Source organism: Beta vulgaris, chromosome 5 (genome assembly GCF_026745355.1).
Source record: "Beta vulgaris subsp. vulgaris cultivar EL10 chromosome 5, EL10.2, whole genome shotgun sequence".
Lineage (NCBI taxonomy): Eukaryota > Viridiplantae > Streptophyta > Magnoliopsida > Caryophyllales > Amaranthaceae > Beta > Beta vulgaris.
In genome coordinates, this window is record NC_079206.1 from 59302502 (window position 1) to 59317345 (window position 14844).

The following is a 14844-nucleotide window of genomic DNA, read 5'->3' on the forward strand; positions in this document are numbered from 1 at the left end:
GAAAATCAAGAAGAAAAAAAAGATCCTTTGGGCTATCCACAATATCAATTGCGAAGCGGAGACAAATCTATATCACGACATATCTCTATTATATAAGCAAAGGGTGGAGCAATGGTGTCCCTTTGGAATTTACTTAAATGCCACCAACATAGATATTATATTTCAAGTTTCCAAAAACAACCTCTAGCCACCTAATCAACCCCAATTCCATGCATAAACTTGCCAAAACAAAAATATCAATCAAATTAAATTTAAACTCAATCAACTCATATAAGATTCAATCACATAAACTTGCCAATAAAAAAGATTCAATCAAAAAGATTCGTAATCAAGAACTTACAAATGTTAATACTACATACAATAACAAAAAAAAAAAAATTATACGGCATAACATCCTCTCAAATCAATTTTTCCATAACACAAACTCCAATAAAAAAAAAGTTCTCTTCATAGATTGGAGCTTCACGACATTCTCAAATACGGAACTCTGAAATTTGCCGATTCTTTACCGTTTATCAGGTACGCAGTTTGTTATTGAAAATAAAATTATTATGTGTGTCTTTCTATATTCAGTAAATCTTAAAAATACGTACTACGTTCGAGTAAAATTAAACTCAAATTACAGTAACTCTTACGAATATGTGTTGTATCACATTTTTTTTCAAATTTTTTAAACTTAAATTACAATTTATTTAAAATTTAATTCGAAGATTGTTGAAATTCAAATTAAAATTACATCATAAATGGACAAAAAAAAATAAAATTTCGTCAAAAATAACTTCAATATTCGTGCCATGCATCGATATAAAAAAATTTGAGACAAAATATGAGAACTCGAATTGTTTTTGTGCCCATACATTAAAAAAGAATTTGAGAAAAATAATATTTAAACCCATATATTAAAATCAAAAAATCAAATTTCGTTAATATAACTTAAGCTTCGTTCCCAAATATAAAAAAAAAACTGAGACATAATATGAGAACACAAATTTAGGGGAAATCAAAAAAATACTTAAACGCGTATATTAAAATCAAAAAATTGTGCTCATAATCAAATTTCAACATAAATTGCAGAGTTTGGGCCATGAGCGCAAGCAAGCTCGACGATCCATGACGGGCTGAGCGAAAGCCAATTCCATGACCGTCAAAGCCAACTCTCCAACTTGCTTGAGATAATCTTCAGCTAATAATCGACGGTCTCAATTGAATAGAGAGAACAAAAATCGAGTGTGTGGTTTGAATTGGAGGAAATTGATAAAGATGATGTTCAATTGAATAGAGAGAGAATAAATATTGCGTGAAATTCAGAATATGAGTATGGTAACTGGAGGAGTAGCGGTTTGATTTGGGAGAAATATCGTCGCATGCATCGCGTTCATTTAAAGCTAGTTATTGCATATGGGAGACCTGTAGCGAGAGAGTTTTTAGGTTGTTTTGGATTAATGCGCTTGTGAGTCAAATATTCATTTTGTGCTTCGTAATCAAGTATTTCCTTTGTGCTTGCTAGTGAAATCTAGAAAAATAATACTTTCTGTTCGAAAAAAAACATCATTTTGTTCCTTTCGTGTAAAAATTTCCTTTTATACATCCTAATCAAATCAAGAGAACAAAAAGAACTTTATGCTAGAAAGAAGAAAATCAAGGAAAAAAAAAGATTCTTTGTGCTATCCACAACATCGATTGCGATGCGGAGATAGATCAACATTTCTCTGACTTTGTCTCTTTTAAGCACTATTACTTATGTTGCACGGAAACGAAATACAAATACGAAACAAACACGGAAACGAGAAAAAAAACATTTACAATGATATTCCCCCCATGAAGAAACTTTTTGGAGATTATCGAAACACTAGAACATATTGTTTTCAAACATCATGTGCCCTTTATTATGTTTTTCCGTACAACATAAACTGCTATTGAAAGGTGAGCTGATCATAGATTTTTACGATCAATAACTACCCTTCAATTTTATACTCGTTAGATTCTTATAACGGAACTTTTTCCTTAAACATCTCCAACGATGAATTAGGTTTGGTCTTATTAGATCAAATCTCATTGAAGTAGTAACTCTTAAAGTCTTGAGCGATCATTTCCCCAAATACAATTTCAAAGTCCAAAGAAAAACAAAACAGAATAAAAGGCAAACGAAGAAGAAGATGCAGCAAAAGAAAAAAGAGAGACCGTAGAAACAAGGCAAACCTATGCCTATTGTATACTCACACACACACACTACCTTTTTTTTACCCAGTTGCCCTAATAACCCAAACCCTTCTTTTTCTCCCATTTTCTCCCTTTTCTCTAAACAAAAAAAAAAAACCAATTAACAAAAATCAAAATTCAGTGAAATACAACGAACAAAAATTCCAATTAAATTCCACTAACCCCCAAAAACCCCAAAAATTAAAACTACCCAAAACAAGGAAACCTAGAACAGAAGGGGTTAAGCTTTAAATCAAAATTCCCAATACCAAACAAAAAATTAAAATTTACCCAACTCTTTTTTCCCCTAATAAAAATCTGGGTTGCTAAAATCCATTAATTTTGTTTTTCTTCTCCCAGTTTTCTCGTTTTTCCTGTAACCCAAACAGGGAGATTTACAGAGAAGATTGCTATGTAATGAATGTTATATTCTCTATTTTCTGGGTTTTTTCAGTTTTCCTTGTATTTTTCCAAGTTTTTGAAAACTTGGAATTAATTTCATTGCCTTGTATAAATGGAAAGTTGTGATCTTTTGCCAAATCCCACCATAATTAGCCCTAAAAGTCACCTTCTTGATCTTCCTGCAATGGACGACGTCGTTTTGTCCCCGATCCAGCGATCTTCAGGTGAAATAGAGACCAATGGTGTTGCTGAAATTCCAGAAACCAATAAAAACCCAGAAAACAGTGAAAACCCAGAAACCAATAAAAACCCAGAAAACAGTGGAAACCCAGGAACCAAAATTGAAGAGATAAACCCAATTGAGGAAGAAAGCAAGAAAGAGTTGGAGTTGGGAAGTAATGATGTTGGTAGTAAGAGTAGTAGCAAAAATGGAAAGAAGGAGAGTAATAATAGTAGTAATAATGTTATAGTTAGGAGAGAGAGGCCCACTCGGGCTTGCACGGCCCGGCCGGCTAAGTATGTGGACCCGCCAGTGATTGAGCGGAGGCCGAGGCCGGCGAAGAGGGAGAAAGTTGAGAAGTTGGTGGTGGAGGAGGTGGAGGATGAGGAAGATGAGGAAGAGCTTAAAGAGCAATGTAGTAAGGTTGTCACTTCATTGGTGAATCCACCTATGCCGGAGCAAATGCCGCGGTGGCACCTGAGGTCCATGTGGGAAATGGCTTCAATACTTAATTTCTTTCATGTCAGTTAAGATACAAAAGAATTGGAATTTTGTTTGTTTTGTTGTTTTTGTTTGTTTTTTTGAGATTTATTGGAGTTTGTGTGTTTTAGGTATTTAGAGCAGTTTTGAACATTACAGTTGAGTTCAGTGCTGAGGAGCTGGAGTCTGCATTGCTTACTCCCAATAGTACATTGGGTGATATACATATACCATTGTTAAAGGTTGGTGCTTTGCGTTTTAATTCCTTACAAGTTTGCAATTTTTATAGAGTTTGATATTGGATATAAGGTATTTCATTTTGTATTTAATGTGTCGGGTTTTCGTTGTTGATTGTTAGCTTTAGTTCATTTGGTTGTAATTTGACAATGTTCACTAATCAAATGAGGCATCTGTTCTAGCTGTGGATTGATCATGTTTATGGGACTTTGAGGGCAATTGAGTGTCTCCCAGTAGGAAAATGACAGTTAAGCCAATGTGTATTGGGGGATGAATTTTTCCTGCATTAATATTCTTAATGGACTAGCTTGTTTTTCATCAGTAACTCCTAAGACCTTATTAAATGGTTATAAAGCTGAGATTGCCACCATCATTGCGTAGGTACATAAAAAGTCTTTACCTTTTAAAGGCTGCTAAAGTCTAGCTCATGTGACTTCATTTGTAGCTGGGTGAAAGACTGAAAGTTACTGATATTTGACCACTTTGAGATATAAGATGTAAGACAAAATTTAGATAGGATCTTCATTCTAGTCTGTTTTTTAGGGGAGTTTAGTAGAGCTTCTAGAAGCTTGTGTGGAATTTTGTTTTTTCTAGTAAGGAAGAAGGGATGAGTGCATTATGCTGAATTGCTGGGTGATCAAGCATTCACCTAATAATGTGTACAAGATTGAACTAACAGATCGCATGTAAGGGTGTCTGACCTATGAAATTATGCTAGATGAATTATGTGTTTGTAGTTGTTGCTAAACATGATTGAACTCACATACGCTTAAAAAAAAAAGACAGGAGGTTATTTTTTATATTAATTATGTCTGCATGGATTATTCTGTTTTCTAGAGGATGGCAAGAGCAGGGTACTCAAGTTTGGTGGAACTTGGGTTACAGGTTAAAAGCTAAAGTTTTTGAACTTAAGACTCATCTTATACGCGCCTATGGATAGGATGCACTGCAGGGACATAAAAAGTAATTAGAGAAATTACTCCACTTTGAGAAATTAAGCAACAATAAATACCCATTACCGAGTTAGCTCAAATATTGAAATATCTTAAGTGAAACATCTCAACTCATTACTCCATAATTGATTCAGAGATAATTTGTTGGGAAAGGAAAATGGTAAAAGTTTAGTAAGAAGCTTATGTTTTGTCGAAGTTTCCAGTCACTAAGTTGGTCGAGGTAGTTAATGATGAACAAGGGTATTATACAGCTCAGAGTAAGAAGCTTGCAAGCTGTCTGTCTGGAGGAACCTTAATTTACCAACAAGTAAGAGAGTGATCACTGGGTTAGTTAGGAAGGTGATTTGGGTAAATAAAGCAAAAAATAGCTAAGAGTCCACTTATTTTCTGTGTAGAACGACTCTATTATTATTCTTTAGAAGTTTACCAGCTGTAAGAGGTAGAGCAATGGGTAAGTAAATGGGGGTGGAATGTGAGTTTGTGGATATATTGGCGTGGGTGGTTGATTTTCGGAATGGTCTATCAAGATTGCCCTTTCCATGTGTATGTGCCTTTTGCAATGGCATAGGGTGCTCTTTTCATAACTTCATCTATTACTGAACCCTCATCCAAATGGGTAATTCTTGAAGATTTCGGTTTGCTGCAACAACGCTGTAAATTTCAGTTGCTTTTGCTCTCATAGAATGCTGAAAGAGATGATTGATTTAGTTTTTTTTTTTTTTGCTCTGCTCTAGAAAACCTTTTTTTTGCTCACTTGGATTATGGGTTTAGGATTCTGACCCTGGTGACTTTCTAGTTGCTTATGAGTTTATGTTGTCTAATGGCATACTATCGGTCTTAAAGTTTACTGCTTATTCTCTAAGTGAACAAATAATTTCTTGTTTCTGTCAGGCAATTCCCCCAGTCACCCGAATGGCTTGTGGACGTGACACTTGGGTAACTGTGCTATGTCGAAAGTTGCGAGACTGGTGGCATTGGGTAATTGTCATCCTTCTGTTATCAACTGACATGCTGTCACATTTCCCCTTCTGCTGGATTGCCCTAATCTCATATGAACTTGTATTTGTTTGTAGGTTGCTGAAGGAGAGTTACCTATAGTTGCAAACCATGGGTGAGTATTTGATAGCTTTGGGTGCTCTAAGCTTTTTGGTCATTCTGTTTCTGACCGTGTCAGCTCTGTCAATCTGTAGGGCTGAGATTGAAATGTATAAGACACTTGATCCAGGGGTACGTGTGGTGATTCTAAAAGCCCTGTGTGACATTCGTGTTGAGGTATCACCATCATCAAATCATGTCTTGAATTACCTCTGTCATATTATTGTCGTATGAGTTATCACCACTAGGTCTACTTTCAAATGTTTTGTTGTTTGCACAATTTGTTACTTTCTACATCACAATATTATCTTGTTATCAATATATTGGTCGTCTCCCAGTTTAATCTCTCTTAACAGATACATAGCACCCCCCCACATGAAGTTGGGTCCTACTATCTTGCTCTACTAATTGTCTCACCTTTTAGACAATTGTCTTACAAACTTTTGTCTATGTCTATCCTCTTCCATATATTTGGTAACGTTGAAGATGCATATGACCACCCCTACTGGTTTTTTGATATACGTGTCAAAGCCTGAGTGGAAGACAAAATTGGAACGGAGCTATAGAGGGAGTAATATTGTTGGTCGTGAGCACTTTGCCATAGTTGGGTCCTTTGTGTGACTTATGTGATCTGTTTTCCTGTACTTAATGCTATTGGATCAATTGGAGTCCATGGCAACTTATAATGGCTGGGGATACCTTCTGATTTCTATATGTCTGTACAGTATCAGATTCCAAGATACTGACTGTCATTCATTTTTGCCTGTAATCTGCAGCAAGATGATATCAGGAGCTATATCGATAATTCACTCAAACATGGTGGTCAGCTTTCAGGATTTCGAAAAGAGCGGATTGGGGGTGATTCACATGGAATATCATATTGGTATTACAACTTATCTGTTATCCAAGTTTCTGATTATCTTTCATATCTTTGGATAGGAAAGATATTCAAAAAGATCAGGATAGTGTTATGAAAAACTTCAATCTGACTGTCTTATACTGCCAAGTGCCAACTTAAGACATTTATATCTGAAGTGATCATTATGATTTGTTTTTATTATAATTTCTTACTTGAAAATGAGTAAATATGCTTTATGCATCAAGTTTAAAGAAGTCAAGTTGGTGTTGCTCTGCAGGTATGAAGATGACGAATTTGTTGGCCATAGGCTATATCGAGAAATCAGGAGAGTTGAGAGGAAGGTTGAGATGAAAAAAGGAAAGACCAGGGGTTCTCATGTTCTTCCTAGCACAACTTATGAGTGGGAAACGGTGGCAACTAATTTAGATGAATTCTTGGATGTTTCTGTAAGTAATTGAAATTACTTTTGTTGTGACTGGTTCTTTCTCCCCCTTTTCTTGAAGGAAATGGCCACATTGTTTTCTTTTATACTCTTTCCACAACTAAAAGATACCAAAAGTTCCAGTTTAGCAGATTTTGATTGTTGTTATATAGAATTTTCCTCCATGAATGCACCTGAAGTTTTGGCTACTGGTAAAGGTTATACTTTATGAACAACCCAAATTTAACTCTTAAATTTCTGCCTCATTGTAATCCTCACTCCTCAGAATAATAGCAGTTATGATGTTAACATTAATAGTCTTTTGAAGGCTACCTACATCCAAGCGAGAGATTATTATCATGTCCTGTACCATGCTCTTGTATACCGTCTTTTTGTGCCTAATTTTGTGAGTTGGACCTTCTTTTCGACTCCCTTTACTTTTAAGTTTGAATTTGAAGTATGGCCTGTTTAGTGGAAGAACCCCCTTGTTATTGCTTGTAGGGTTCCTGAAGTTGTTTTGATGCTTCTTGCATTTGCTGGCTCTTTTGTTCGTACTGTGACATATACAAGTAGCAGTAGAAATTGTAGCTTATACTTTGCTGGCAAAATGACGACATGTTGCATAAACTTGCTAGCTGCACTTTAAAGACTTGCTTCATTTGAAAGATGCTTGCCTTAATGTCAAAGCTTTTTAGTGTGACATATAACCCTTAATTAGGTTCAGTTATTCAGTCAAGGAGTAGTTTGTGCTTTTTTGGGATATGTTGTTTCTCTTCTTCTTTGGAGCCGAATATTAGCTTTTGTGTTTCTTGACTCAGTTAGAAAGCTTGTTTGAAGACCTTAGCAGTTTAGCCCCTTAAAATTTGTTTGCCTCTCTAAAGCTAAAGAAATTGTTGGGATGTAGAGCACAAAACGGGTTCATACCATGAAGATATTGGAACAGAAGTTTTCTATATATGTGCAAAGTTTTTTTTTTCAGAAAACCCCCTAATAGAAAAATATGGGAATTTGAAGCGATAGAGTATATTAATTTTCAAATTTATACAGTGAATCAGGTTAGTTTTGGACTTTGGTTCTGTTTATAGTTGGGTTGTCTTATTTTGGGTGCTTTTTAGTCTTTTCCAACAGCGTCTTTCCTTTCCCTCTCTATCTATTTGAAATTCCGTATTCTACTTTAGCACTTATTTTCAATTTTTGTAGCCAATCCAAAAATGAGGTTTATTAATGGCACAGAGGGAGTATTTGGAGATATAGGGGAGTCAGGCTTCAAGGATGAATTTCTTAAATAGGATGGGAATAGCAAAGGGAAACAGGGAAAGTAAGAAACCAAAATGAAGAAAATAAAGAGAAGTGCAAGGTTTGAGGAGTATTATCAATTGTACATTGTGATAGACAGGGAACAAAAAGTGCCATGAGTTGTAGAAGCGCACACATGAATTTTAAAGGGTATTTTATAGGAAGGATTTGTAATAAATAAATGTTTTTTGATATCATCTTGTAATCGTGATCTGATTGTGTAGTGGATTGCCTATGTATCGGAGGAAGGATTTTATCTGGGGAAATTTCCTCAGAGGTTTGACGTAATACTCAAATTACCCTTCACATTAGGGGAATTCCTCAGATACCCGTGAACTTTGTGTTTGGGCTCAAAATACCCTTATCATACACCGAAATTCAAGTGCATTAATTTCCTAAGGTACCCTTAAAACTTTAACTTTGAACTTCAAAATTCAATAAGGGTATTTTGACAATTAAGTCAAACCTCAAGGGTACCTCAGAAATTTCCCTTTTATATTGGATTTAAGGATGTCGGTAATTTGTGAAAGCACAAGAAGGGTGTGTATGGTCCTAAAGACTAATGTATAAGTGTGATGTTAAGGTGGTAGTGCATCTAATATTACCTCCAACAATCTGATAATCTTTATAAGCTGTAGTGCTTTGTGACCCCAATTGGCTGATTCTATATTATTCTTGAATTGTTAGTGGCTGATGAGAGAGAAAGAAAGCCGAATGAATTGAATTGAGGATAGAAAAAAAAAAAGATACCTTACAGGAGTGAGGAGGCACGAAAAGGTTGGAGTGAATAGTGATTCTTATAGGGTAGAACCATAGAAGTGCAAGAAATCAAGATATGAACAGAGAAAATTGGGGGTGGGCAGAGGAGAGTTAGGGAGAAATGTAGAATGAGAAAAGAGAAAATGAAGAGAGATAGAAGCATTCGATGAGAGAAGAAGCAAGCTAAAAGCAAATTACATTATATTGGAATTTCTGATAGTCATAAGGATTTCTTCAATCAAGCAGACCTCTTGAATCTGGTCTGTTTTATCTGGCCAAACCATATATCTCTATATATTTTTGAAAGCATTGTGAGTGGTGTTTTTTCTGTAAAAGAACACCTCTAGGCTTGGCATTCACGGCCCGTGTTTTCTTTGATTTATCTGTGGTGTGTATATAGGTTTGGCTTATTATGTGCTTTGCGAGAATCTACCAGAGATTTCTGAATCTGATTGATAATTAATTAATTGTAGGATATGGTATTATCTGTGGCTTAGCCATTAGTTTTGTGTCTTTCCCTGAGAAGAGTTGACCTTAAGAGGGATAAACAACTTTGACAGCCTGTTTGGTACCTGCCAATAAATGACAGTATTGCAATTGGATTTTAGTTTAATTTTGTGGTCTTATATCAATGTCCATGGTTATATGCCTGTTCATCCCCGAACATCTTCGTAAAATTCATTATCAACAAGGTCCTATTGAGTGGTATCAAAAATTGTCGAAGACAATTACATCTTTGGAATAGGACTACATCATCATGGACATTAGCATGGACTTTTTTGTTACAAGATCACATTGAATTCGATCACCTTTACCACATATCATTGCATGCCAAACAGGCTGCGAGAGTGGTCAAATCATCTGATTCTCCAGGCTGTATGCTGTCTTGATTCGAGTTGTAATTACCTTGGTCCTTAACGTATACTACCCCCGTTTCACAATACATGCATCATTTCTCATTATGACAATCTTTCTCTACCATTATGTAAGAAGAAACATAGTCAAGTGAGATCTTGTTAAATTCCTGTCAGTGCGAGGATTCCAAATATCAACTTTTTATATTATTTACATATATGCAATTAGAGATATTAATGTTGAAAAAAATATGTTGGGAGTACGTGAAAAAGCAAATGGTGCATGTATTGTGAGACGGAGGTAGTATCTACCATTTTGTTGTTTGTCAAGTGTCCCTGACTTTTGGTTGGAATATCTAATCAAATTATGAGAAGACCATGCTTTATGTAGCTTTTCTGTCTTCTTTCTTAATACCCATGTTTATGCCTGCAGGAGAAGCTTTTCTCAAGCAAGAACAGAACAGAAGTTTCACTTGGAAAGAAGTTAAAGAATGACATGCTCACTGAGATTGAGAAGGTTCATAAGGTAAAACAGTTTTTTCCTTGCTGATGTTCAATTTTACTGATGCCTCTTGGTAGTTTCCACTTTTCTGAATGGAGGTTTTGTACTTATCGGACATTGCCTTTGTTGGTTGTTTCTCTCTCTCTCTCTCTCTCTCTCTCTCTCTCTCTCTCATAACAGAGGAAAGAAAAATTGCTGAAGAAGCAACAGAGGCAAGCTCTTCTTCTGGATAATTTCGCTACCATGGATGGGCTTGTTGGTGGTCGCTCCCTTCGTGACAGGAAACCTGTGACTTACACATTTGGTAAGAATGTTAGAATTACTCCTGGATGCTTTTGCATCAACCTAAGACTTGCAGAACCTTTTGCCATACAATTACATCTAAATTTACCGTAACTTTTGATAAGGTTTTTGAGACTTTTCTTAGTGCAAGGATGCCTTGTCAGTCTTACCAATTTTGCATTAACAGGTAGCGAATGAGCATAGTATATAGCTTCTACCAGTTGTGGGGGTTGGGGGATGAGAGAAATACATGATTGATGAAGGTTTTATATTTTCTCATAGTATATGATGAATTGTTGTTATTAGACAGATGCAAACTAAGTCGAGAAAGTATAACTTCCGATACGTTCATATAAAAAGAAAACCATGCTTGCTGATGTAGAACTTTGAGCATTAATATCTCTAATTACGTGTTTGTAAAAATTTAATGTTTCAAAATACGTATTGAGCCAAATCAAACAAGATCCTTTATATGACTATATTTTTCCTTATGTATAAAGCACAAATGATAGTCAAAGTGGTGAATGTGAATAGTGCAACTGTTAAAAAAGAACAGAGGGAGTCTGCAGCCCTGACAATAAGCATTAAATATATTTTTTGAATTGGTATGATTTAGAAATTTATGGCAAAATCACACGTCGATTAGTGTACACTAACTATTTAGTTTTTGCATGGTGTTTCCACATTCGATTCTTATATGCAACCCTTAGGGCTGCATACCTTTGGAAAATTATTGGTGATAAATATGGTCAAATATACTTCTTAGAGGCTTCAAAAAGTTAACTTAATACTATTTCTCCAAAACTTGGGGGCAATTTTTTTATATGATTTTCATGTGAAACTCTTTCGAGAAATTCGAACTGTATGTTTAGCATACACTTCAGCTGGCGTGCTTTCTTTTAGAGTTTGTTTTTCATCTTCACCGTATGATATCACATGGTAATCATGTAATAGGTCATTGGTGCTTGTGTAAAGATTGAATGGTTTTATTTAACTCTTATGCAGATGATTTCGACCGGTCAATCAACGAGGCTATCAAGGTCACCAAGTAAGGAAAATTCAGGACATTAATAGATTCATGTGAATTCTGGCTATGGAGCTGTAAGAAAATTTATGATTTCTGTTCTGATTGTTTTAAATTTTCTTTTCATCTCTGAAATCAGGCGTAAACAGCCGTCTCCAGAGCCTGGAGTTAAAAGAGATGTTTTGAAATCTGAACCGTCTGCCAACGGTAGATGGAATGGCTCTTCTCACCCCTCTCTTCATGGGTCATTTAGTCCACCTTCCCCTGTTGATTATGATGAAATGGACGTAGACAACCACTCTGAACAATTGGATCGTGGGTTAGATTCTTTATACTTCATATATTCTTTTTTATTAACTTCAATGCTGCGTTTTCCTGATTATATTAAGTACTTGTGACATTTAGTAACCGTAGGAGACAAAGACCTCAGAGATATTCAATGAAAGAGTTTGTTGAAGCGGTTTCAGACAATGATGAGGAATATGTAGACAGTGATGACGATATAGTTGGAGAAGCTGTTTACGACGATGAATATTTGCAGCAGCGTAAACAGAAGAAGAGGCTAACAAGCAGCTCTGAAGGCGAAGGAGATGACGAATATCATTGGAGCGAGGAAAATGGTGAAGATGAGGTGGAAGAAGAAGAGGAAGAAGATTCACCAAGTGGCAGTGAAGACAGTGACCAACCTAGAGAAAGGTTTAAAAAACCCGAGGGCCGGACCCGAAGAGGAACTAAAATAAGGTCTGTTGATGACCTTGACTCGGGTTTGAGGCGCAGCAAACGGGCCACAAGGAACCGTATTGATTATCGGCAATACGAGATATCCGAATCTGAAACTGAGACATCCATGAAACATGGGAAGTCAAATGCTCCATCCGAGGCACATTATGATGCAACTGATAATCCGGAGTACTCGATGGAAAGTCAGGACTCCGATGAGGGTAATGAGGACGAGCAGCAAGAAAGAGGATTTGGTGAGTCCATCCCTATGGATCTCGAGAAAGATGAAGATAGACCCCCAACAAAGTCCGAAAGTCCAAAACAAGATGACCCAGATGGGATTGGAGCAACAAGGCGGTTTCTTGATCTTAATGAATTAGCACCGGGTTCCGGTTTTGATGATGGACCCAGTGCCCTAGTGAAGGATGATGATCATAAAGGTGAGTAGGTGATATATATTTTAAAAGCCCGGACTTTGGAGTTTTCCTTCTCTTTTTTATCCATTTCCCTCTCTAGGGTGGTTAGTTGTATCATATATCAAAATTATGAGTTTACATTGAGCCCACGAAAGGATACTCGAGGGAATCCTGTTGTGCAATATACTCTGGATTTTCAGCAGGGGAGCAACACAGTGCAGAGGAATGGTAGATTTGAGTAGTCATTTTTCAGAATTCGCTCATCGATGGAGTTTGACAGAGATGAGCTGAATTATCAAGAGTTCGTTCAGTGTACAATAGCTTCTTAACCAAATCGATAACCGAGGTTCTCCAGATTAAGAACCCTGTTCTTAAATTTTTGTTGACAGTGACGACGAATATATCTATTATGTATTAGTATGCAGTTGGGTTGGCTGGGTTGTTTCATAAAATTATTAATGGGATTTCATGTTGTAATTCGATCCTCCACCCGCTATTAGTGCCTTATTCTGGTTCTTCTTTGTAACTTTAAAAATAATACTACTTGTAATTCTTTTGCCTTGTTGCTCCCATTATGTAGTATGCACATATACTGGAATTCCTCATTTTGTTTCTTCCTGTTTTTTTGGGGTGCAGTTAATTTTTTTCTGCTTCTGACAATAGAAGTTTCTGAATGGAAACTGCAGAGCCAGATCATGATGCATCCAAAATTCTGCAAATCTTGGCTATATATGTATATAGGGTGTATATTCTTCGCCTTAAGTTTTTATAAGTTTTATTAGTTCAAATAAGTTGTTAATACTTTATAAGATGAGGTATGGGAAGTTTTAATAAGTTGTAAGAGTTTCAATAAGTTCTAATAAGCTCGGGAAAAAACAAAGTGGAAAGATGCAGTCTTAGTCTATTTTAGATTTGCCTTTTTTTATTATTCATAATAATTCGACACATTTCTAACTATAAGAGCTATTGGTACTTGGTAGTATCATCTCAAAATGAAAATTGTGGTAGTATAATTATAAATAATGACATCAATGATGAAATTATTAATAACAATAGTACAACAATGGTATTTAGAAAAATGAAAATGACTTTCTAATATAATCTCTTGTTCTTCATTCTTCTATTTATGTCGTGTGTTCTTTTTTCCTGGTTATCGCGGTTAATAACATGCCCAATTAGGTTTCCGACCTCCTCCCTGAAATGCACGAGCACTTAGCAACTTACCAATATCATTGTCCTAACCCACACACCGTACACACAGACCTTTATTAACTAACCTTAAGAAATACATGACCTTTGCTCACTGGTAAGCTGCTTCGAAATAGACAGAGAACAATTGAAAGCATTGCCCAAAAGTTTGAAGGAGATCAGAAGAAATGTATTTATGTATTTTACTAAAGAAACAAGATGCTTATTGTTGCAATGGTATTGAAATAAGAATAGAAGCGGTAATCACATCAAGATAATCTCTAAGGCAGATCAAATCTCAACAAGATTATACATATTAATAAAATCCTGTGGTGAAATAAGATATATAGACCTCCTCTATTTCATAAAATTGTTCACTAATTTGTTTGGCACACAATTTTAGGACCATATTAGACAAGGTAGATGAACAAATTAAGTACAAATCATTCACTAATTAACAGATGAAGTATGTGTAAGTGTAACCCATATGATTCAAGTATTAAATGCAAAAGAAATTATCATATTATGAATGTTAATGTAAAGTATGAAGTGTTTTAGTAACTAGTCTAACTACATAATAAATTTAGAACTTCAAAACTTCTGTAGGATAGTTTTCTACAAACAACACTAGGTTTTATACTACATAGTGAGTAGTAGAATTACTCTTACACAATAAAAAATAACTTGTACCTAAGGTAAGAACTTTTCAACCTTAAAGTTGAGATTCGATCCCCACTAGAGCCACTTTGAGACCGAATTTTCCCTTACCATCAAAGTGTTTTCTTGCAAATTCATGCAAGGTTAACTTGCGAGAGGTTTTAGTCGGGCAGGGCCCTTCATTTTACCATGGGGTCCCCAGTGGGGGGCCAAAAACAAATAGATAACTTGTTGCAGCCTATATAAACTTAGTATTGAGCAACACATGATAACCTAGTGG

The 14844-nt window shown here is 35.7% G+C and overlaps 1 protein-coding gene across 2 annotated transcripts; it reads left to right on the top strand.

Moving 5' to 3' along the window:
• Positions 1–2065: 2065 nt before the first annotated feature.
• On the top strand, positions 2066–13324 carry LOC104894142 (DDT domain-containing protein DDR4). Of its 2 annotated transcripts, none has more exons than XM_048644201.2 (12): positions 2066–3343; positions 3433–3543; positions 5383–5469; positions 5565–5602; positions 5682–5763; positions 6363–6469; positions 6723–6891; positions 10209–10301; positions 10458–10581; positions 11565–11607; positions 11723–11902; positions 11998–13324. In XM_048644201.2, exons 1-12 carry the CDS (start codon positions 2714–2716, stop codon positions 12749–12751), a joined length of 2418 nt encoding a protein of 805 aa, XP_048500158.1. In that variant the 5' UTR covers positions 2066–2713; the 3' UTR covers positions 12752–13324. The 2 variants fall into 2 exon arrangements, with proteins under 2 accessions (XP_048500158.1, XP_010678621.2); XM_010680319.4 differs by having other exon boundaries at positions 2073–3343; positions 11989–13324.
• Positions 13325–14844: the final 1520 nt, after the last annotated feature.

Coding starts and splice junctions, on each gene's coding strand:
- LOC104894142 (XM_010680319.4), top strand. CDS start 2,714: ATGGAAAGTTGTGATCTTTTGCCAAATCCCACCATAATTAGCCCTAAA. Junction 6,470..6,722: donor TCACATGGAATATCATATTG/GTATTACAACTT, acceptor GTTGCTCTGCAG/GTATGAAGATGACGAATTTG. Junction 11,608..11,722: donor GAGGCTATCAAGGTCACCAA/GTAAGGAAAATT, acceptor CTCTGAAATCAG/GCGTAAACAGCCGTCTCCAG.